The sequence below is a fragment of the Euprymna scolopes genome, chromosome 10 (genome assembly GCF_053919585.1).
Source record: "Euprymna scolopes isolate OS-2025 chromosome 10, ASM5391958v1, whole genome shotgun sequence".
Taxonomy (NCBI): Eukaryota; Metazoa; Mollusca; class Cephalopoda; order Sepiida; family Sepiolidae; genus Euprymna; species Euprymna scolopes.
In genome coordinates, this window is record NC_136491.1 from 64,770,859 (window position 1) to 64,795,104 (window position 24,246).

At 34.1% G+C, this 24,246-nt stretch overlaps 1 protein-coding gene across 1 annotated transcript in view; it reads left to right on the top strand.

Annotated features, from left to right (window-relative positions):
- Nucleotides 1-24,246, top strand: part of LOC145286024 (anaphase-promoting complex subunit 1-like) — a 103,611-nt gene that overhangs the window by 70,145 nt on the left and 9,220 nt on the right. The window contains exon 2 of the mRNA XM_080134643.1: nucleotides 17,227-17,545. Coding sequence (XP_079990769.1) covers nucleotides 17,227-17,545 — 319 coding nt within the window. The remainder of the gene's footprint in view (nucleotides 1-17,226; nucleotides 17,546-24,246) is intronic.

Consider the following 24,246-nt stretch of genomic DNA (forward strand, 5'->3'; position numbering starts at 1 on the left):
TCATAGTTAGCCTTTTTGTAATATGTTGTTTTGAGCAGGGGGTCTTCAGTTTTGGGTTGAGAATTAAGGCAATTTCTACCATTATCACAGCGTGATCAGCATTCCCGAGTGGTCAGAAATAGATCTAGAAGTGAGGCATATTGATCTTGCTGGTCTGGGAAACGTGTCGAAAATGTAACCGTCTGTGATAAGGAATGAGACATAGAGAAGCTATGTGTTATGCTACCAGCTACGTCTGTAAGTAAAGAATCCAAGCCAGTTATTGTGGTGGACATTGAAGTCATCAAATACATGTACTTGTGCACTAGTATCGAGGGAGAGTGCTATATCTATGCTGTAGAGACTTTGTTTATTAGGGTACAGTCCTGGGTTGAGGAAGAGCGGTAGAGAAAATACAAGTAGCTAATATTATGTTGCATGTTTAGTCTGAAGCACATAAAGGTCTGGTCGTTTGATTCTAGTTTTATTTCTCTAGTCAGGGGGAGGGTGTTTCGAATATAGACTCCAAGCCCGTGCATATGTCTGTCTGAGTCCTTACAGTAGAGTGGGAGTTAACCAGGCATGTTAAAGTGATTAGAGGGAATGGAGAAGTGTAGGTTAGTTTCATTTAATGCTAAGATGTCCGGGGTGTTTACTAGGAGAAATGATTCAACATCATCTAAGTTAGTTCCACATTTCCATACTAAAAAAAATAAAATCTGTTATTGCATTTTTTTTTTTTTAACATAGACTTCATTTACAGAGTTATGGGTTAAGTTAGGTACTATTAGGGCTTGGAATGGATTAGGTGATTTACGTGTAAAATGCTTTTCAAGGTATGAAAATTTTAAGATACAAAAGCCAAGTTGGAAACAATTTTGTATTTAGAGGTTTCGCTGTATCTTATAAATTCAACAAAAATGATTAAAATCTTTTTCTCAATAAAATGAAGCTGGTTAAAAATAATTGTCAATCTTTTTCACCTGATTAAATTAAATTCATACTTGGCATGTTTGATTTTTTTTTTTAAAGATTTCTCATAGTAATTGTACCAGATTTTTATTTGCTGAAATAATACTACCCCATAAATATTTGAACAAGTTGAAACAAGCACAGAATCATTTGTATACTTAGATCATAAATGTTTTATATTTTCACTTCAAAAAATGTGTGTTCGTAAGCTATGATCTTTTTCGTCAATAGTGAACCAAGTTTTAATCAAATTTACTGTGACTGAAATTGCTGCCCATGCTTTTTTGTTAAACAATTAGACAAAATGTCTATATGTCCAATCATGATGAAACATACACACACGTATATACTAGTTGTACCTAGCCAGCATTGTCTTATCATTTTAGTTTTTAAAAGAAACTGAAGTGAAATACAAGAGTCATTCAATAAGTAATACCTCTAGCCCACTTCTCATTTAGTTGAAATTTTGCATGTGCAATGATTTCTATCTCTATGGGTTTTGTAGCAAATTACAACTCTGAACTAATTGTCATTTCTGATTTATAGGTGTTTAAACTGAGTCAGGTGTGAAATGGAGTGTGTTGAGTGTCATATAGTCGTCTGTTTTTTGTATTTGAAAGGGTGTATACCACAAGAGACTTTTGATGAAATGAAAGAAATGGATGGTAATGATGTCCTTGTAAAATGCTGGAATCATAAATTCAAACATGGCTGGAAATCTGTGAAAACAGATCCTAGATCTGGTCGCCTCTCCCTTTTTGCCATTGAGGATACATCTGCCAGTCAAGTTAAGTCTACCATTTTGGAAGATCAATGCATTCACCAAATAGTAAAAAATTAGTTGAGGGTCTGTGGAAACAATCGTACCTATTTGCTTATACATAATATGTCTGACATATGGATCCCCAGATTGCTGAGAAGTGAAAGCGCATTGAGTGCTTGAGAATGAATTGGGAGAGGTGCCAAGAAGATGAATCAAAGATTTTTAAAAGACTGATTACACAGGATGAAACCTGGATCTATCACTATGATCCAGAGACCAAAGCCCAATCAATGCAGTAGAACCATTTGGGCTCACAGTTTTCTGGGACAAGGCTGGAGTAGTGATGACAGATTTCCTAGCAAAGAGTCCCATAATTACAGGATTATAATTATTATGTTCTACTTTTGAGGAAATTTATCATAATCAAGAGGTGGGACAAATCACCTAAGATATCTTCCTGCAAGAATGCTCTGGTCCACAACATATGTTACCAGATAAGAAGTAGCTATGAAATCCTCCCCCATCCCCTCTACTTAGCCTTGTTTTTCGAAACCACGTTGTGATTGGAAGACCAACCTGAGATATTCTACAAAAAGAATCTGCAGAGTTGCAATGAATGATGGGAAAATTGCATAATTCTGGGTGATTGCTATGTAGAGAAAGGTTAATAACTGTGTCAAGTTTTGTTGCTCTCCTGCTATAAAGTAGGCGAGAAACATTACTTATTGAATGCCCCTTTCTTTTCAACAACATTGATGAATGGTAAAAAACAAGAAAATGGCTATTCTGAATGAAATATTGATATTGTAAAACATAAGCTATCATTTATTATTAAATGTTTTCTTCATTAGCTTCAAAATATGCACTAAGATGGCCAAGTATCCTCCAAACTTTAGGATCTTGGTCCAAAGCGTTCGCTTGTTTCATGTTTGTCATGACACTTTCTTTTGTCTACTTTTCAACCAGCTCCTTGTATTATGCCTACTCTGGAATGCTGAATGTGGTGAAATAATCTCAAAACTTTACATTGGCTCACAAAGGACATTGATGTGATGCCAAGTTTTTGCAATTCTATAACAGGGCCATTCCATGTCACGTGTGTTACAGTTCAGACAGATTTTCAGCAATAAAATTTATTTAAAATCTTCCTTATGATATTTTACTCTTTTCTTTTTGGCTTATGTATTCGATTACTCTTTTATGTAGTACATAAAAAAAATCCCCATACTTATGACTATATTTTTAGAATAGTCTTGTTTCTAGCGTCACGTGCATTACATTCAGACGGAAAGGATATTTGAAAAATTTGTAAACAACGTATAAACTCTGCGAATTGTGCCTTTATTTTTTTTATAAAAACAGGCTTTTCTACATTTTTAGGGAGTATTCTAATTATTACAATAGTTGTTCGATAAATTTTTATTCATTGACACCCTGAAAATTAAGGAATTTGTTGTCACGTGTGTTACACCTTAGCGTCACGTGTGGTACCCGTGCAAAATTTCACTCATTTCCAAAGCTCCGTGAAGTCGGAAAGTAGTTAAATTTTGTCCTGAGAAAATTGGTAATTTTTTTGGATAGCACTGTCCCTAGAAAATTTTCATTGAAAATATTTCAAACCTATGCAAGTTAGTGTAAAACTTTTTTTTTTTTTTTCATATATATATATATATATATATATATATATATAAAATAAAAATAAAAATTACAATAAGTTTACCAAGGTAATCAAAATGGTAAACTTAAAATATATTATAAATATTAAAGAGTTAATATTTACAAGTAAAATAAACTCAGCCAGATGTAAAAGCTCAATAAAACCGAAAAGGAAATAGAGCTTAATATGAACAAATGATTAATAAAACATGTTAAAAGACATCTTGAAAAAGAGTTAAAAAAAATATTTAATTTTAAAAAAGGAAGCACAAGATAAGTGGATAGTCCTTAATCCGCGGAGTTTCGAAGAAATACTCTACTTCTCATCAGAGGGCAGGAATTAGCAAAATGCAGGATCGGATTTTGCATATATATATATATATATATATATATATATATATATATATAATCATAAAAATATATCAGGTAGTTTTTTTTTTTTTTTTTTTTTTTTTTTAACTGTCTGAACCCAGTTTGGTGACTTAGTGTAAAAAATCGAACATGTCCAGCTTTGTTTTCGATACGGTTGATAAAGAAAATTATTTTCTCAACTTTTCAATATTTTCATTTTAATTGTCTAAGCTAAAAAAAAAAAAGTGAGACAGCATGACTGGACCCAGCATAAACGCATGTTTTGTGTAAAGACGCCACCGTTTTTTTTTTCATTATTTCATTTTATCTTACTTGAATAATTTTTCTTTAATTTAAATACATTTTTATTTTCTTTCATTTTTTTCGTGCGTGCTTATTTTATTTTTTAATAAGATAAATGTTTCATTTTTTTTTTTTTTGGAGGACAAGTGATACACAACTTTTTCATGTGCATGTTTATTTTAATTGTAATTTCGTTTATTTCCATTATAAACACGCGCACAAAGAAAATGAAAGAAAATTAACTAAATTTATTTAAGTTAAAGAAAAATTATCTATAAATATAAAAGCGAAAATGTATGTATGTGTGTTCGCTTTTTCTGTGTGTCTACAAAAGGCTTCTTTCAAAGAAGCGGTCGGTCGGTTCACAACTTTTTAAAACTTTTTATATCACATATAAATCGTAATATCTCACAGTTAACAACGAAGCTTGCCTGTCTATTTAATTTGCTCGATTTCGGGAAGATAAATATTCAATATTTGTCGCTTGCCGCATGTGGGTTAGTCTTTTTCCTATAACATCTTGGGGGGAAAAAAAAGCGTTCAGCAGTAAATGAATACTATCCCACAGTCAAACTTGACCTCATTTAAAACGAGCACCTGCTAAATCCAAGTAATTAAATAAATTCAAACGTGTTTCCGTTAGCATGTCGCGGAGGGGTTAACGTCGCACGTTTTTTTTTTTTTTTTTTTCACACTTTAATTTACAACTTTGCCTCAACGGTTCGGGTTTGATCCTCATACTTACTTTTTTTTTTTTTTTAACCTCTCCCCCCCACCCCCTGAGTTTCCACACACACCTCCAAACACCCAGGCAATGGCGGGTACCCCTCGCTAGTGTAAGTGAAAAAAAAAAAAGTAAACAATGAGTAACTAAAACAGCAGAGGGGGGGGGGTCGTTAAAGCATCTTTAATTTTTCTTTAACTTAAATAAATTTAGTTCATTTTTTTCCGTATGCGGATAAAAATAGCAAAAGATGATATGAAGGAAGGAACTGTTGTTCATATAAGTGAAGAAAAAATTTCAGAGATGATAAAAGAAAAAAATCCCTGGGAAAATGTTAAAGATGCCTCAGGCATCAGTAAGATGTATGTTATTAGTTGTTGTGATGGTTTGACTCTAGAAATCTTTAAGACCAATTTAAGTAAGGCTCCATCATCAACTATTGTATATGAAGACGAGGATGTAGATAGAAGGGAAAACTGATTGTGCCTTAGTCTCCTATGATGGTAAAAAATTTCCTGGCAAAGTTTTGTCAATTGTAGATACTGATATAGAAGTATCAGTAATGAAGTATTCCAGAAAAGGAAAATGGTACTGGCCAGATAAAGCTGATATAATTGCATACCGGCCCGAGAACGTAATCGGAAAACTGAGTCCACCAGTTCCAGTAGGAATGGTAGATATTGGAAGAAATCAGGATGTTCTTTATCATTTTCAACTTGAAATTTTTCAATAAATAAATCTATTTTATAGCATTGTATGAGTATGTTATTTATTATGTTGAAATACATTGATTATTGAAAATTTTTAAGTGATATTTTGACATGTAACACACATGACTTTAGCATGTAACACGTGGCGTCACACAAATTCAAAGTGTTCTTTCAAGAAGAAAAAATAGCTATTTTTTTTTATTTTTTTTTATTTTGCTATTATTTTGTTTGCGGTAATATACTAGCTTATACTCAGAAAGGATTTTTTCCTTAGGGGTTTTATTAAAGAATTAGAAAAAAGATGTTAATTAAGCATCATGTGTGTTACATTGACACAGGGCTAACTTTATGAAAATTTAATGTAAAAATGATTAACAACAGAAGCTCAGAGCGTCAATTATTTTGAAATGTATACATGTATCAATCATAAAAAATATAATTAAACATACTACTATATTATTTATTAGTAAAATTAAATGCTTGAAAAATAAGCAATTCTTTCATTTTTCGACTTTAATAAATAGCCAATGTTTATAACCCCAGCATAGACAACACAGACAAGATCAGAATTGGAATTTAAAAAAAATTTTTGTAGTTTAGGGTGTTGTCTTTCAGAAAAAAACAATAATGTTGGAAAATATTGGATTTAAAATTTTCCAATTTTGGACCACTTTCCATGGAATTCACCAATACCAAGCTGATCAGGTAGATGAAGTACAGCATGATGTGACTTTGAAAAGTTTCTATTTGATGACATATTTTACAGTTGATACATTAAAGTCTGCATAAGACTACAGGAAGGACATATGTGTTATAGATTTTTACTTTGATTTTGTATGTGTTTAAAAGTTGGAGTAGTTTTGTTTCTTGTGAAGGCAGTACAAACTAGGCTATTTAGATCTAACTTTTAAAATCCAATCAACTTAATTTTATATCAAATACAAATTAGTAGACGAAAAGATTTCTTATATTAAACCATGTTTTTGTAAATTTTAGAAGTTGGAATTGAAGTGTTTGCAGTACCGACTCCACAGTCGAGTTAAAAGTAGACACTTTCTACAGCTGGTATAATCTTATTAATCCTTTAACTTTTGAAATTTATGAGTATTTAAGATTAAAAAAAACATACATGAAATTGATTTATGTTTGGCATCTTCAGAATGTCAATAAAATAAAGAAACCTTATCCATTATATTAAATTTTTTGTAACAGATGGCCATTTTGTTTTTGTGTCTAGTTTTATTTTTAGTGTACATGTTGTGCTGCATGTTTTTTCTTATATGAATGTAAAATGTCTGAACATTTACACATCCAAAATAAGCACTAACACTTTCAAATCATAATTACATAAATTTTAACTGAAATATCACTGAAAGCTTTTATAGATTGAGTTTATATGTAATTAATGTCAGTGAAAAGGAGTGTTGTCAATTTTTATTTACATTACATTTTTGTCAGAAAAGTAATACGACTCGTTGGGACCACGATTCTGAATTTTTGAGATGAGGGTTGATTATTTGGATTCTTCAGACTACTGTTCTTTAGCGTTATTTGCACAACGTTTCAGTGGATATAAACTCTGACCTACTTCAGGTGTATCTTGTTGAACTCTGGAATCTGCACAGAATTTTGAACAGAACCCTTTATTTAATCCACAGAGATAGAACCTTCAATCCTCAGGAATATAACTTTTACAACTGAGTTTCACAAAGTACTTTCGGACAATTCTAGTACAAATTTTAGGAGTCTTATACCTATTTTTGTTTAAAGATGTAAATATCACTATTTATTACTACATATAGCTGTTTCTATATTTTCTACTACCTATTTTTTTTACGATCTATACATTATCTATTATTTATAATTAATGGATCCCATATGGTGTTAAATTCTATACTAGGTCTGCTTCATTGTTGAGTGTCACCAAGCATATGCGTTGCTTTTTTCAGTTGTTTTACTCTCTACTGTTCTTTTCTGTCTATAATTTTTACTTCGTCTCATAAAGACGGATGGTTTTCCTTTCCCCTCTATATGTGATCTGGCATACTCGACTCTTCAATCTCTTCATGTACTACAGCTTTTCGATGTTCTTCTAACCATACTTGTTAGCTGATGACATATCTTGTGTTTGTATAGTTTTCCACATTTACATGAGATCTCATACACATAATTCTTAGTCATGATTCTTTCCATTGAAAGCTTGACTTGTACAAGATGTTTCCAGAGAGTTGAATCAGATACTGTCCTGATGTCATGAATTACATATTCTTTGACTTATTTCAGACAGGCCAGTCATGTATGTGATTTTAAGTGGTGTTTTTGGTGTTTCTCAGGCTGATTGTCATGCTCTCTGGATAGTTGTTTCGGTTAAGGGTTTCTCTTAAACTGTTGATCTCCTCTTGATATGCATTGTTATTGCATATTGCTTTTGCTTGGTGTTGTAGGCAATGGACGATTCCTTTTTTATGGATGGTGGAAGTTGAAGTTTAGGTACTGTCCAGTGAAAATTGGTTTTTAGTATACAGATGACGATGCACAACTAGGAACGATAATTTGTTATATTCCTTTTCCATCATGGATTGTAGAGATGGATGAATATGTTTCACATGGTCCAAATGCAGAAGTGCTCAAGAATTGTGTGTCAATGTGTTAGTCGACCCTACTTACGGTGAAAATGAGTTCAGCCCATGGCTATAAAAAGCCAATACTAGAATTATTCAGAAGGTAACTGCTGCAGTTGCTCTGGTAGCATGTCGTGTTGAGGTATTTTAACAAAGTCATTTAGGATCATGTGTAGTGGTTTTGACGGAGTTGTTCAGGATCATGTGTCATTTTGATGGAATTGTTCAGGTTCAAAGCTACGGAGTTGTTCGAGATTGTATCAAGTCGTTTCAACTGAGTTGTTCGGGATCATATTGGGTCATTTCGACGGAGGTGTTCAGGATCATTTTAGGTTGCAAGGGCAAAATTGTTTGGGATTGTGCCGGAGCATGTGTTCAGTTAGAACTGGTATCATTCAATTCATACCACAAAATTTGTAAAGGTTGCAGATTTGTAAGAAAAAAAAAAATCTGTGTTGATCATGTTTACCCTCTTGTTGATTTAACTCTCCAACTGTACCACCTGCAATACTAAGGATGAACTGATTACCAAGATTAAGCTGGTGTTCAGATGTCTTTCAAAGGACACTGAAGGTCATATGCTCCATGTTCTGAAATGACCTGTGTTCAACAAAAGATCCTCTAAGAGATTTTCTTTGAATTTTGAAAATACATCAATTATTGGCCAAGATATGATTTTTTTGTATCAAAATCGTCTCACATTCTGTATATTTAGTTGTATGTTTTCTTTCACTTTTTCTTTTTAATCTTGTGTGTTGTCACATGGTTGAGAAATATTTTCATTTTCTGAGCTTCATTTTTTTTTTTTTTTTACATTCTGTTCTATTCAATCTTTTGTGCTTTGTTATTTAAACAGATGATAAAGGCAAAAACATGATTAATCTGTAATTTGCAAGTTTCTATGTGAGATCCCTCTGTCAGTCACATGAGACTTGACAAGCTGAAATCTAAAGGCAGAACACAATGTGTGGATGAAAGAATGTGACTAATACTACTACTATTACATAATTTTTATGTCACATGACTATCATTCTTTCTAGATCAAATTCTTTTTCTTTTTCTTTTTTGTGTAGCCCCCCCCCCTCTTTCAGGGTACAAAGCACATTACTGAACAAAATATTAGAAACTATGCAAATTTTTCTGCTTTTAGTTTTTCAGTTTTTCTTTAATAATTTGTACATGCAGACATATTTTAATTTAATCAAAGATCTAGCTATTTAGGAAAAATTGAAACTTGCCCATGTACACAAATTGCATTTCACTCCTTGTAAAAAGATTTGAGTTTGGAAAGCTTTTTTCAAAGATAGTGACTGTTGTTGTTCATATCTCGTTTATAATTCATAATTTGACCCTTCATTCCGGTTTCCAATCTCCATCCACATTCAGTTTTATAGTTTCTCCTAAATAAATTGAATAAGAATTATTCTATTGTTAAATTTTAAATTTTTTCATCCTGGAAATGTGTCTCTTTGACATCTGAAATTGTAGCCACTTCTTGAGCTTGTAACAAAATGGGAAGTGATCTGAAGAATAAACATAATTTTAATATTTTCCTTATAATGGACGCTTGTCAAAGCTAGTATATATATCTAGTTTTTTTTTATATCTAGTTTTTAGTTGAAAAATTTTTTTAAAATACTTACTCGGCCCAAACAAGACACATTGCCACTGAAACGTGAGGGTCTACTGTGAATTAGTGGCCATGTCTACAACGACATCCGAAGTATGGCAGTAAATAACAAGATGTTTGTTCACATTTCATTTAAATTTCTACATATTAATACAGTTGGAGAAGCAGGAAACAGGGTGGGAATTAAAAGTCTAGCAGTTTAAAAGAAAAAACTAATTAGTAGAAGGGTCTCCAACATCAGAGGACCTCTACAGTGAAGCCATGGAATTTTGCTGTAATTCGGGGGGGGGCATTTATGTTGAGAGGGCACTAGTGCTATAAGTTCGTCAGAGCATGTTCCATTAAAGTACTTTTAAAACAAGCACGTTGGATGGGACAGGGTTTGAAGTTTGGTTGACAATTCTGAGCCTTTTAGATTAGAGACTTTTATTTTAGAACCTTGTCCAATAGAAAGACTAGTGGTTGCTGCACCGGTTCATATGTGGCAACACTATTCCATGTATTAACGAATGGTGGCTTTGTAGCGATATAGGATATTGTCAGGTGTGCATATTTGTTAGCATCGTAGAAGAATCCAACCTTTTTTACTATAATCTTGGCAAGGTTTTCTATGTATTTGTTCGTGTTACATGTGAATGTTTTATGCATTTGTTCGTGTTACATGTGAATGTTTTATGTATTTGTTCGTGTTACATGTGAATGTTTTATGTATTTGTTCGTGTTACATGTGAATGTTTTTTATGTATATGTATTTGTTCATGTTACATGTGAATGTTTTTTATGCATTTGTTCGTGTTACATGTGAATGTGTTTTATGCATTTGTTCGTGTTACATGTGAATGTCTTTTATGCATTTGTTCGTGTTACATGTGAATGTCTTTTATGCATTTGTTCGTGTTACATGTGAATGTTTTTATGCATTTGTTCGTGTTACATGTGAATGTTTTTTATGCATTTGTTCGTGTTACATGTGAATGTCTTTTATGCATTTGTTCGTGTTACATGTGAATGTCTTTTATGCATTTGTTCGTGTTACATGTGAATGTCTTTTATGCATTTGTTCGTGTTACATGTGAATGTCTTTTATGCATTTGTTCGTGTTACATGTGAATGTCTTTTATGCATTTGTTCGTGTTACATGTGAATGTCTTTTATGCATTTGTTCGTGTTACATGTGAATGTCTTTTATGCATTTGTTCGTGTTACATGTGAATGTCTTATGCATTTGTTCGTGTTACATGTGAATGTCTTATGCATTTGTTCGTGTTACATGTGAATGTTTTTTATGCATTTGTTCGTGTTACATGTGAATGTTTTTTATGCATTTGTTCGTGTTACATGTGAATGTCTTTTATGCATTTGTTCGTGTTACATGTGAATGTCTTTTATGCATTTGTTCGTGTTACATGTGAATGTCTTTTATGCATTTGTTCGTGTTACATGTGAATGTCTTTTATGCATTTGTTCGTGTTACATGTGAATGTCTTTTATGCATTTGTTCGTGTTACATGTGAATGTCTTATGCATTTGTTCGTGTTACATGTGAATGCTTTTTATGCATTTGTTCGTGTTACATGTGAATGTTTTTATGTATTTGTTCGTGTTACATGTGAATGTTAGGCTGAGGAGTTTGAATGTTGAACTATCAGCTAGAATGTTATTTATGACAATTATTGACTGGAAAGCTTCTTTGTAATTGTTGAACAAAAAGAGTGTTACCATTTATTCTCTGTTGCTGTGCATGTAATATCATGGTTCTTTGATAGTAACAGAATTGTTGACCGACACATTATTCACTGTGATATAAAATTTCCAGAAATTGCAAGTTCCTAATGTCTGTGATTTAATGCACTTTTGGTAATTTCCGTATTTCTTCTCTTGGCTATTTCATTCTTAATGATTTCTAGCTTCTATAAATTTTTGCCTATTTGTATCTGAGTTATAGTGACTGCATTGGCAGAACACTTTCTGTTTTTGAACAATGAAAGATGCACATGTTGGGGGTCAACCATTGAAGAGAGTGGGGCTTGCTATAGAATTGCTGTGGCTGTTTTGACTCATTCAGTTGCTTAATTTTATACGCAGTTTAACAAGTGTTATTAGCCGATGGATGTCTCTGATTTGGTCTTTGATGGATTCCCAGTAGGCCTTTTTAAAATATCTAGCCGTTTTTAGCAATGGCTCTTCAGCTTAGGGTTGAAAGTTAAGGGTGATATCTACTAATATAAATCCTTATCGCATTACTTCGATATTGTCTTCCTGTACTTTAAAATTTTCTTGTAAAGTCAGCTAATATTCTGAGAGACATGCTTATGTTAATTTTATTTTTATTTCGGACTATCATCTCAAAATAAAAATTCCAATTAAGGAATAATATATATAGACATGCTTATATTTTTTAAAAAATATTCAAAACAAACGATTTTCTTGAATTTTAACTGGTTTTGATTGATTTATTTGTGTCATGGAAGACAAATACTTGGTTTTGATTTTGGCAGTCAGTAGTTGCCATAAAAAGTTCTGTCAATTAAATATGAACACAAATAGATTGTGTGTTACTCTAACATGTTAAAACTTCTGGAAGTGTCTTGGAATTGGAGATGTGTAAACACTTGTTTCTTTTATTGCAAATTTATGGATGGAAATTAGAATTCCTGTGCTCATAAATGAAGGTTTCGCGATTGGAAACAAATAATAATCTCAGTTTACTTCACTGACTGCAAACAACAAAATAAAAATAAGACGAATAGAAAGTTGTGAAACTATGATTTTTGTGTTCACAATTGATGTCCATTCAATAACTGTTGTTTCAATCTCAAAGGATTTCTACTTCAACAAATATTTTGGGGTCACTTTCTATTTCTATCATTTCTTTTTCATATTAAATTAGCCTCGATGCCCGGCGTTGCCCAGGTGTTTGGAGGTGCGTGTTGAGCAAAAAAAAAAAAAAAATGGTGGTAGTAGGCAGGCAGGCTCACACCCATACCACAAAGGCGGTAAAGAACGTGAAAAAAATATGTGACATCTTTGCTGTTGCAGCCATCGCCAAATCGGAAGTGATGTAGGTTTAAATTAAGGCTAGTGAATTGAAAATAGGGGATGACTTTCGAAAATATTGGCGAAAAAAAAAAAAAAAGCGACCCCCCCCCTCCCTGTAGAAAAGTGCCCAGTTGAGGGTGAAGGAATTAATATTTTTAGCCAATTTTTCGATATTTGTAGTCCAAAAGGCCAAGCTTTAAAACGATACCAATCTCGTGAAAATCTGTCGCCTCTGTTGAAAGTTTTAGGCAGGCAGACATACATACATTTAAACAGACAGGTGAGATTTATATTATAGATTGTCATTATTTTATATAGTCAACACCAATTATATTATTAGTTTATATTGCTCCTGGGCAATGCCATGACACTTCAGTGCTTCATAGTTGACAGCTCTTATTACAAGAATTAATAGAGCATTTCTTTGGAATTGTTTACATTTCAAATTGTCAGCAGTCAGCATCATATGTTTTATTTACATACTTTATAAAAATCACCTTTTTTGGTTTGGCTTTCTCTAATTTTTTATGCAGGCGTTAAGATATTAATTTCCTTACTGTTAATACTTCTGATCCACATTTCTTACTGTAACAAAATTCATGCACCTCTAGCAGTGTTAGAAATGTCGTGAAAATAGTGAATAATTCCACCCCATCTTTCCAAGCTTATAACTCCTCGAAAAATGTAATTCAAGCCCTAATTTTTTTTTTTCAATTAAAGGAGCAAGGACCAAGGTTTTATTAAAAAAAAAACAATGTGTTTTTTTTTTTAAAAAGGTTTTAAACTTCGGACTTTACAGGTAAATTTCTAAAAAAGCGATTTTTTTTTTTGTTTTAAATTTGAATATATTATTTATTGACCTTTTCTCTTCAATTTGTGATATATAAAACTCCCCGACATAATTAATTATTTACTTTTTAATAGACATTTCAAAATGAGAGGCGTGAATTATTCGACCCCCTGTCTTTCCAAGCTTATAACTCCTCGAAAAATGTAATTCAAGCCCTAATTATTTTTTCAATTAAAGGAGCAAGGACCAAGGTTTCATTAAAAAAAAAAAAGACAAAAAAAAGACAAAAAAAAAAACAATGTGTTCTTATAAAATAAGGTTTTAAACTTCGGACTTTACAGGTAAATTTCTAAAAAAGCGATTTTTTTTTTTTTTTAAATTTGAATATATTATTTATTGACCTTTTCTCTTCAATTTGTGATATATAAAACTCCCCGACATAAATTAATTATTTACTTTTTAATAGACATTTCAAAATCGGTGACACTTGCTAAAAAAAAAAAAAAATATTTCTATTACTTTTAAAACAACTGTAATAGTTTATTTTGGAAGTATAATCCATAAAGAAAATAAATAACCCACTTTTAACAGAGAAATTACGAGATTTTTATATTGTATTCGCAGTTTCGTGTTAGGGGTGTCAAAAATTCCTACAAAAATTCTGATACTGCTAATGCACCTCTGATGAGGATCACTGGATTGAAACAAAATTGCAGTTAATTTTATCCAGATGGATGTTTCCTTGAAAGATTGAGTACAAAAAATAAAAAACTAATGGTTTCTATTAAAAACATTCAATTTTAATTTTTTTTTTTTTTATTACAAACTAATCATCAACAGAGCGACTTGAGGATAAGGATTAATGAGTGTACAGTAGTCATTGGGGCAATAGCCTAGTAATCATTAGTTTTAGAAATTTTGTATGATTTATTTAAGGAGACGGTTCAACAAGAACTTATTTACATTGGACTTGAAGACGACCAGTCAGCTGGAAAGCAGGTCAGTACAACAAGTTCCACAAGCGGTCAATTCTAGGAAAGAAGCTTTGTTCATGGAATTCATGTTTAGGTTTAGGCACAGATAGTGGCGGAAATTATTAATAGTGGTTTTAGCTAAATGAGTTTTCTTTTTGTGAAAGTTTAGCAAGGATTAGAGCTTAGACAAGAGACAGGCTTGCAATGTCTCTTCTGTGAGAGATGATGTTGCAGGAAAGAGAAAAAGGCATCACATACTAGGTTACAAAGTTGGTTTTGAACTCTGTCAAGGCCGGATAGGTTGCTTCAGACAGCTTCTGCTCAGATGTGTTAACAATGCTCCATCCTATGACGTACTTGGCTATTGTATAAGGTAATGGATTGCATTGGAAGTGAAATATTTACTGGAGCGATAGAATGATCCAACTATTTTTTTCAACGACCTTGGCAACGGATTTCATGTGTGTTCTATTTCAGATCAGGAGTAAAGGTCAGACCCAGAAATTTATCAAAGACTACAGCCATTCATTTCAATTGGTGCCAGATGGGGGGGATCAGAGCATTGATAATGGAAAGAGAGAAGCTTGCCTTTAGATGCACTAAAATTAAACAGCTACCTTTTTCCCCATTGCAGCACATTTTCAAGATCAGAGGAGAGAGAATCAGATCTTGATCTTTTCTGATGTGTTGCCATAGATGGTAGTGCCATCTGCATAAATGTCTACAAATGAACTTAGAATGTGATTTGGGAAATTATTGATAAAGATAAGGAAGATAGTTGGGCCCAGGAAGGACCCGTGAGGGATGGCAGCATTAATATTGTAAGCTTCTGCTTTCTGCCCATCAACGAGTACTCTTACAAACTTTTGAAATCACTATTATATATTAGGTACAATATAATATTCAATAGAGAATTGGCTTTGTAATAATAAATACGAAATCTGCATGAATTAAAATATATTTAAGCATATTTTATGATATAAAATTAACAAAAGGTTCTCTATACTGCAATGCGGATTACAATCTATTATGGACTAAGTCACTGCAGTGAGTCTGGCCATAGCAGTCAATCAATCGATTTGATTGTAGAATGAGCAATTTCAACGATTTCGATGACAATAATAGTATTGGAAATGTCGACTATACATTGACTCTCATTCAATCCTAAGCGACGTCAGGTTTCTCTGCTAGATTTCAAATAAATGTCAGAAAACAGCACAAGATGAGTGTTTTAAAGTATATTTCGTTAAGTTATAAATTTCATTTTTTATGCAAACTTTTCTATTAATTGCTTAATCATGTCTGTTGTTTATTGCTATTAAAGTGACTTCCATTGAACTTGAGCTGTTTATGAGATGAAATAACAAGAACATTAACAATTATTAAGAGACGCATTCACACACACACATAATATTGTGTCCTCCTAAAATGTCTTATGCATTTACAGTTTTTAACACATGAAATTGTAATGCAATCTAAAGAACATAATAGAAATTAAAATGCACACAATTTTCCAACATTTGTATGTACATTGCATATTAGAAATCATCGCTTAAATGGTGTTTGTTTTCAGTTTTGCATGCCTGTGTACTTTTAAAACTTGTACCATTTGAATTTCCAACTGCACTTCATCTGATTTCTCTTTTTTGATGTTCTCTTTTATATTCTTTGATAAAAAAAACATTTTGTAGATGCTACAATGTCTGTTATCAGTGAACTTGTTTCATTACAGGTTTATAAATTATCACATCTACCAGCAAGACCTTCCATTTTTCAAAACCAAAAGAATATGTCTTCTCCTCAAACCTGGTATTGTGTTATGCACTATATAAACATTGCAAATTAAATGACCTGACAAAAATTAGACTATATGTAAAAGAAATGCTTAATCGCAGCCAATGAAAATCTTATATCAAAAAAAGTTTTTATCAATCTTCATGCTTAAATTTGAAAGAAATTTTTTGTTGGTCTACTGTACTTGAGTTTGAAAAAAGATTTTTCGTTTGTCTAACATGCTTAAGTCTAAAATAGCAATGAGAGATTCTCTGATTGACTCAGTTCAAATAAATTGGAAGAGACCTATTGAAAAGAAATTTCCAATATTTTGGCAAGTTGCCGGCTTGGAATCTGGATAAAAGACACCATTCCCTTTCTAGAGAAACCAATAAGATAACCAGGCTAAAATATGGCTAACCACTGTGTTCTAACCTGAAAAGGATCTCTGAATCCAACATTTATGGAATACAATGCAGGGGGAAAAGGGAATGGCTTTATATTATGACATCCGATATAATCAACTGGCCAGGCTGAAAGGGAGTAATTTATGATGTGGCTGAGTAATGGGAAACTGCCAGCTCAACTTGTCCTGCATCTGTTATTGAATAAAATTTCATTGGTTTGTTGAGTTGTGGTTTCAAATGTAGACAATGAAAATAATTTTCAAGAATGAATACTATACATAAAAGAAGATTCAAAAGGTTAATTGTTTCTGAATCTTGACTGAAAGTGCCTATATCAACTCATGAAGAAATGATGCACAATTTCAGTTTATATCTTTTTACTGGCATTACAGCAGCATGTTTTTCAGATTCGTAATTAAAAACTTTGTTTCTAACGTCTATAATTGTTAAATCTATGCATAGCATCTATTTGTAATATCATATGGTACAGACTGTTTACATTGTATGTTATCAGATAAAAATTTTTATTCTTAGGTACAGAGAAGTCACCATGCTGACCATGGGCTGCCACTCTTGCGATCTTTCTGTGACATCTCAATCAGTGAGCAAAGCCCGAAAGAACAATGGACACTGCACTGCAAGCCATCTACAGATGTATGTGGAGCAGTGGAGGAGGAGCTGTATGTATCCGGTAACACCGTCGTCTGGAGTGTGGGTACAAGACAAGAGGCCAAGCAGGTCCTTAAGACATTTACTGTGGAGTCTCCCGTCATTCAAGCCATTTGCTGCAGCTTTTTACTCTCTCACTCAAACACTTCTGAGCTACCTGAAAAAACTAGCTTGGATATTCCCGGTGAGTAATATCCGTGTTTCTTTTTGAAACATGAAATTTCAAATTTGCATGAACATCATTTCATTTTTTTCTGTTATTAAAATTGAAAACTGAAATTCACTTTAGGGTTTATGTTCCTTTACAGAAGTGCTGGTTGAGTTTGCATAAAATAAATATGTAATAGATACATTTGAAGCCAAAACAATGCATTATTACAAAATAAACAGATATATATTTTGTTTGATATTTATAAATATATTCCAAAGATACACTTCATCATCAGTATGTCTTTCTTTCTTTCTTTCTTTTTTATCTCCCCCCCCCCAAAAAAAAAAGTATGAATCTATCTAGCAATAGATGACAGAACATTTACGCAATAAGAGTAGGTGATTGTATATATTGTTTGGATTTTGAAATATTGCTTACTAGCAAAGATACCCGTGCTTCGCACGGAGCTTTGTTGCGCACTCGGGTACCAAAATCTGTGGGCACCTTTCCAGTAAGTTGATGTTGTAAGAGCAACGATTGCATAAGGTGATTAACATTTTAACTACCTCTTGTAGTGACTGAAATTCAATCAGGAACTTCACAAAACATTTTCATCAAAAAGGAAGGTTACTTGATGTTACATAGTAAATTTTTCATTGAAGTCATTTTCAACTCTTGCTTAAATTTTATCTTGCACATTCAATACTAAAAACTTACCACAATCAGATCATGTCAGTTTTTCCTCATATCCATTTCTCGAACTTTTCACTAAAGAGCCTCAGGGTAAACTACATTTCTGCTGCTTTGATTTGGAGCCAGAATGTAGAGTTTTTCTGAACTTCCTGTCCGGCTGATGGAGACGTAGAACATACCGTGACTGAAGCAGTCTGATGTCAAGTCTACGCCAATGGTGTTAAATGTCTGACCTTGACTTTTGTTTATGCTCATTGCAAAACACACCTTCACAGGAAATTGGAGTCTCCGGAATTTAAATGGAAGTACTGAGTCCGATGGAACTAAGGGGATCCTTGGCAGTAGAACGGTTTCGCCTTTGTAGGGACCACAGGAAATGGTGGCCTCAAGTACATTGGTGTGCAATCTGGTGATAACACATCTGGTTCCGTTTGTTGTTTTTGGCGGTTCCAAGGATCGAAGAATCATGATTGGCGATCCAATTTTGAGATTTAAAATGTGTGGAGGCATTCCAGATATCTCCAAAGAGTTTAAAAACTCCACAGGGTAGTGAACAGCTTCATATTCATTAGTAGCCGAATCAACTGACTTGTATTGCTTTGTGTCTCCTGGAAATTCATCCATTATTGAATTGTTCAAATGATTCACATTGCTGTTTAATGGCGAAATAATAGCCCTCTCAGCAAGCCAATCCGGTGATTTTCCATTGTTTTGCAGGTCTGGGTACACTTTGTCTTTCAGTTGCTTCTGATTACCGACACATTTACCAAGCGCAGTTGGAATCTTAATTGTGTCAGGTGAAGAAGTGATAGGAAACTGACCATTACCGATTTGGAGAAGCAATTTTGAGAAGTCTGCTGCAGCTGTGTTATCAGAGATATAGGCTCTCATATTAGTAGTCAGTCTCTTCACTATAACGTGCCTCCAGAGATAGGATTGTTTCAAACTTGCATTGACAATGTTAGCCCTTGTGCCATTTTTAACCACTGGGAGGATTTGACGGAAATCACCACAAAATAAGGTTGGAATGCCGCCCATGGGATTCTTGTTTCCTGTGATGTCTTGCAGTGTTCGGTCAATTGCTTCATAAGCACTCTTGTGCGTCATTGGGGCTTCGTCTACAATGATTGCAGAGGTGTCTCTAATTACATTTGCCAAGGCTGAGTTACCAGTAATTTTGCAAACTGGCTGATCCATTCGATGAGTATCCAAGGGTACTTTAAAAGTGCTGTGAAGAGTGCGGCCACCTTGTAGTAGAGTAGCAGCAATGCCACTGAATGCTGTTGCAAGCACAATCTTTCTCATGGATCTAATCTTTGCAAGGATCAAATTGATTACAAAAGTCTTGCCCGTACCACCTGGAGCATCAAGAAACATCATGTTTTTGTTCATTTCACCTTGTGCTTCCAACATTGCCATGAATGAATTGTAAACTTCTCTTTGAGAATCGGTCAGTTTTTCTTGCATATTTTCTGCTTGTAGGGAAGTTCTTCAAGATTATAAGTAACTTCACGTTGATACTCTCTCGCGAGTCTTTCATCTCTCCCTTGCATTGGTGCAGGTAATCCATAGCTTGCCAATGGTTGACCGCACATAAGGAGAACTTTTTCTTCAATTAGACAAAGAGTTTTATTGTAGATGTCCTCATTAAAATCTGCTTCTGGATTGTTAACTTCTTGCCTGTATCTGTGAAGAATGTCTTCAGATATTACATCACGAAAAGCCATCCAGATCTCAAGAGGATTTCTTGGCTAACAGGCTGTTAAAATTATCATAAATAGGCTTCGCAAATTTGAAGGTGATTGAGTGGCACTTGCCTCTCCTACTGCTTGATGCAAGTGATGGTCATTTTCTAGAAGGCCTCGAGCAAGGCACGCTGCTCTGTATGTTTCAAACACCTGACCATTGTATGCTCGCAAATTTTGAAATGAAGTTGGACCAGCAACCTCATTGAGCAACAGGCGTAAGAAATAACACTCCCCTGCTTTTGGACTAATCGTGTAGATTCTCCCAATGCATGGTGCCTTCCATACATCATCATTTTCAGTACCTTCAACTTGTACCCCACGCATTCTTCTCATCCATTTCTTTGTCGATTTGTTCCAAGTGTAAAACTCAGGGACTTCTACGTATTTGAGACCCCTTGCAAAGTCATCCTCATGGCAGAGTTGAAAAAATGCTGTCAAAGTTGTGGCAGGCGGTGGACCTTGGGCTCGTTCCAGGGCAGTATCAGTTGAGAACATGACACGCTGCCCATTTTCAAGATGAACAGAAAGTTGTACAATTGGGGGGAAATGTTCATGGATGGGATGTTCCAATATCCTCCAGGCTGCCTCTGAACTGCCGACATACCTTGCATTCTGGAACTGCTGGATCTCATCCACAATGTGACTTTGTACTTGGCCTTGTTGGTTAGCTGCTCCATCAGTTCTTTGTAGTTCAAACACTGCTTGATCACATCCTTTATTCACGTATTTGAGGACATATTTGATGCTTTGGATCGAGCTGCAAATTTCTACGTTAATGTGAGCGTTGAACTGCTGAAGGAGGACCTTGTTGTACGGAACAATCCACTGGTTTGTTATTTCTTGATTAACATACCGACCATTTCTCTTCATCCTTATTGTACCAGTCTGGCCTCCATCTTCTGGTTTTCTTCGCCTGTACTTGGGGTAAGAGTCTTGGCCTTGCTTGGTACACTGAAGAAATTCTTTTGGGTATTTTTTGGAACATTTGTTGTCAATCATACATGGACAATTTGGATTAAATGGTCCACAAGGTCCATGCACCATATGTGCCATCACTTTAGCATGAAGATCAGGATCTTCCTCTTTGTCAGGGATCTGACATTTTTTCTGGTAGAAGTTTGTCCTCTGGGGCCTGCCAGGTGAGGATGTGTGCATGCGGCAGTCCTCTTTTTTGATATTCAATACTGTACAGGAAAGCCCTCAACCTGCCAAATCCTCCCTTTTTAATAAATTCAAGTAACTTTTTTAGCTTCTGCCTGAAAACCCTGGCAACAATATCTGGACGATCCTGAGGGTCTTGCCCTTGAAGACAATTTTCTGTAATTTCTGTCCACTTTGGATTTGTTGTGAACGTGATGAAGAGGTCGGCTTGGCCCATTCGCCGAACATATGCCATGGCATCACTTTGACGCTCAAACATGTATCGAGGGCCTCCTGTATAAGTTGCCGGAAGTACAACTCGTTGACCAAACTGTTCTGGATTCCCATCCTCCCTAAGAATTGAATCTCTCAAGTTGCTATAATTGTCAGCTCTCAGGGTCTGTTGCTCACGCCTCAGGAACTGTAAACGTTCTGTTTCAATCTTGCAGTACACATCCACCAGCCATTGTTGAAATAGCCTTCAGTACCAGAGAAAATAGTTTCCAGGCCTAGTCATTAAATGGTACGAATAAAATTGCTGTTGGGTAACTTTTCGCCCATTGGATGCCTTCATGTAGATGTTGTAAGATGGAGAACCATAGGGGTACATTAACGGGTACATTAAAGTATCGTAGAGGGGATGTAGTTCGGAGATCCATTTTAATGTATCATTTCTAAAACGCAAGACAATATCCCGGTTAGCTGTTGGTTCATTCTCCATTAATATTCCAATCTCATACGTTGTTGTTGGAGCATTGAATTGCCGTGGATGCTCTTCTTGCGGCCTTCGGTCTTCCCTTATGACAACTTTATGTTCTACCAAGTGTTCTTCTTCAATCCTCTCCTTTGTTGTTTTCAGCTGACAAATAAAGCTGTTGTTCTCATGTAAAAATTCAGTCAGACTTTGGAGAATGTCTCTATTGAGTCTACTGTCACGTCCCCGATTATGTAGTTCCTCTTCCAGACTATCCAAGAAGTAGACTTGAATAAACTTTGCTGTTTCATCTTCAGGTGGTAAAAGACTCCCAATCTGGTGGCAAACCTGGCCTCGAATTCTAAAAGAAGGATTCCACCCATGTACTGCCGCAATTTTGTGACCAAATGATGTCATTGCAAAACAATTATTATAACTGCGTAGATTTTGCAGAAAATCTTTAGAGATGGGACCATTGCCGGAGAGCAAATCTTGAAGCAACTGAGGCAGTGGTGGAAAGCTATCAAGCACAACTTTGCCAGAAGAACAACAACAACCAGGGGTTTCTCCTTTAAATTTTACAGCTGAGCAATGTTGACATACTTTGTCCATTTTTCCTATATCAGCTGTAGTGAGAGAGTCATTTTTGTTGTAGAGCAATCCTTTTCTATTGCAGTGTTCTATTTCATGGTGTCTCAAAGCAGTCATTCGTTGTCTAGCTGCCTCGTTTTCTGTCAATTGCTGGGGCAAAGTCATACTCTCTCTCCATGCAGCCTCTCGTTGTTGCCCTTGGTATAGGCGAAAGCTTCGTTGGGTTTCCGATTCATTCTGATGTCGTTGAGCCACTCTCAACTGACCTTGTGTACGTCTACTTACCTCATATAATTCATTCGATCGTAATATTGCTTCTCTTTCCAGTGCATATCTTTGCCTTTCTTGAATTTCATCTTGTGATGAATTTGACCGCCTTACAGCATGTCTAGTTCTGTCAGCTTCACGTTGGGTTTCTCTTTCCAAATCTGACAGTCTTGCTCTCCTTTCTCTTTGACGTATCCTGTTAAGTTCAACGTCTTTCTCTATCTGAATTGTTTTCATTGGAGCGAATTGCAGCAACTCTTAGTCTATTAGCTTCCAATCTTTCCATTCTTTCTTCCTCACTTTCGTTTCTACTTCGTTTGGGTGGCATAATTTCGGTTTTAAACGGAATTGTTTAACGATATTAATGATTGTAAATTAATTAAGCGTAAAGGAAATGTATACTAACTGAAATGGACGAACTATAAATAATATTTCTGAATAGTACAATTATAAACAATTATATTGTACCTATTTACTATGCCTCCCCACGGGACAGAGTTAGACACCAGGGTCGTTTTTTAACGTGGAGAAAAGGTACAAAAATAAAAATTGTCTCAGTCGTGAAGGATTTCTCCTCCACCGAAAGAGAACAAGAAAATGAAGTGCAGCATCTGAAGAACAGATACTACATTTTGATCTTGACCAAAAGGAATGAATAAAAGCGACCTACGTGTGACTCATTACTTCCGGGTGTAAACGTCACAGTCTAAAAGTAATAATTAAAAAAAAAAAGTAAATGTAAAATAAATGTAATACCAACTTAGGTTAACTAAGTAAACAGTACAATTAAAACAGTTCTATTAAAACAAATAATTACTAAGATCTAGGTAATTGTTAGTCTCATTGTTATGATTTTAAAGAAAAAAATGTGTAAAAAAAGTTCTGCTTTTGTGAGTACGTGTATTTCTTTTAAATTACATAACCTTTTTATTTTATTATTTATATCTCTTTTAAATTTATATATTTTGTTAGTAAACTGGAAGAAATTCAGTTGAATAAAACCTTGTTCGTGTTCTTTACGTTAAACTCATATTTTTATAAAAGGTTCATCCGGTTTAAAGAAAGCACTAAGTTTAAATAAGACTGGAAATAACTAATTCAATATATAAATAGAAAAATGAAATAAATATAAGCTTTAAGTCTTAAGATAGTAATAATCAAAATGTAATAAATTATTTGTAGTTCAAATCTATGATAAACAGGCTTTCGAAATAGGCTCGACCAGAAAGATTAAATTGGAACGAAATTATAATCTCCGTGCCATTTTCAAAACAACCCCACAAAAGTAACGATATCCTGCAGTTGGTTAAATGACAATGGTTGTAAGAAAAATGTAAAAGAAAATGCGCTTATCTGTTTATTTTGACCTGTTTTATTTAATTAAAAAAAAAATGGCTATAACTGGAAGAGAGCGTTATGTTTTGGGGGTTGTTTAAAAAATAGAATGGAAATAAAGTTAGTTCCGTTTTAATTGTGTTTAATTGCGGCAAGCGCTAACAAAATCGAAAAATCACTGTTTACATTCGAAATGTTAACTTTTATAGGTTTACAGGTTTGCTGACAAGGCTGGGGGTGTTTAATACAATTATTTTACTAAATTG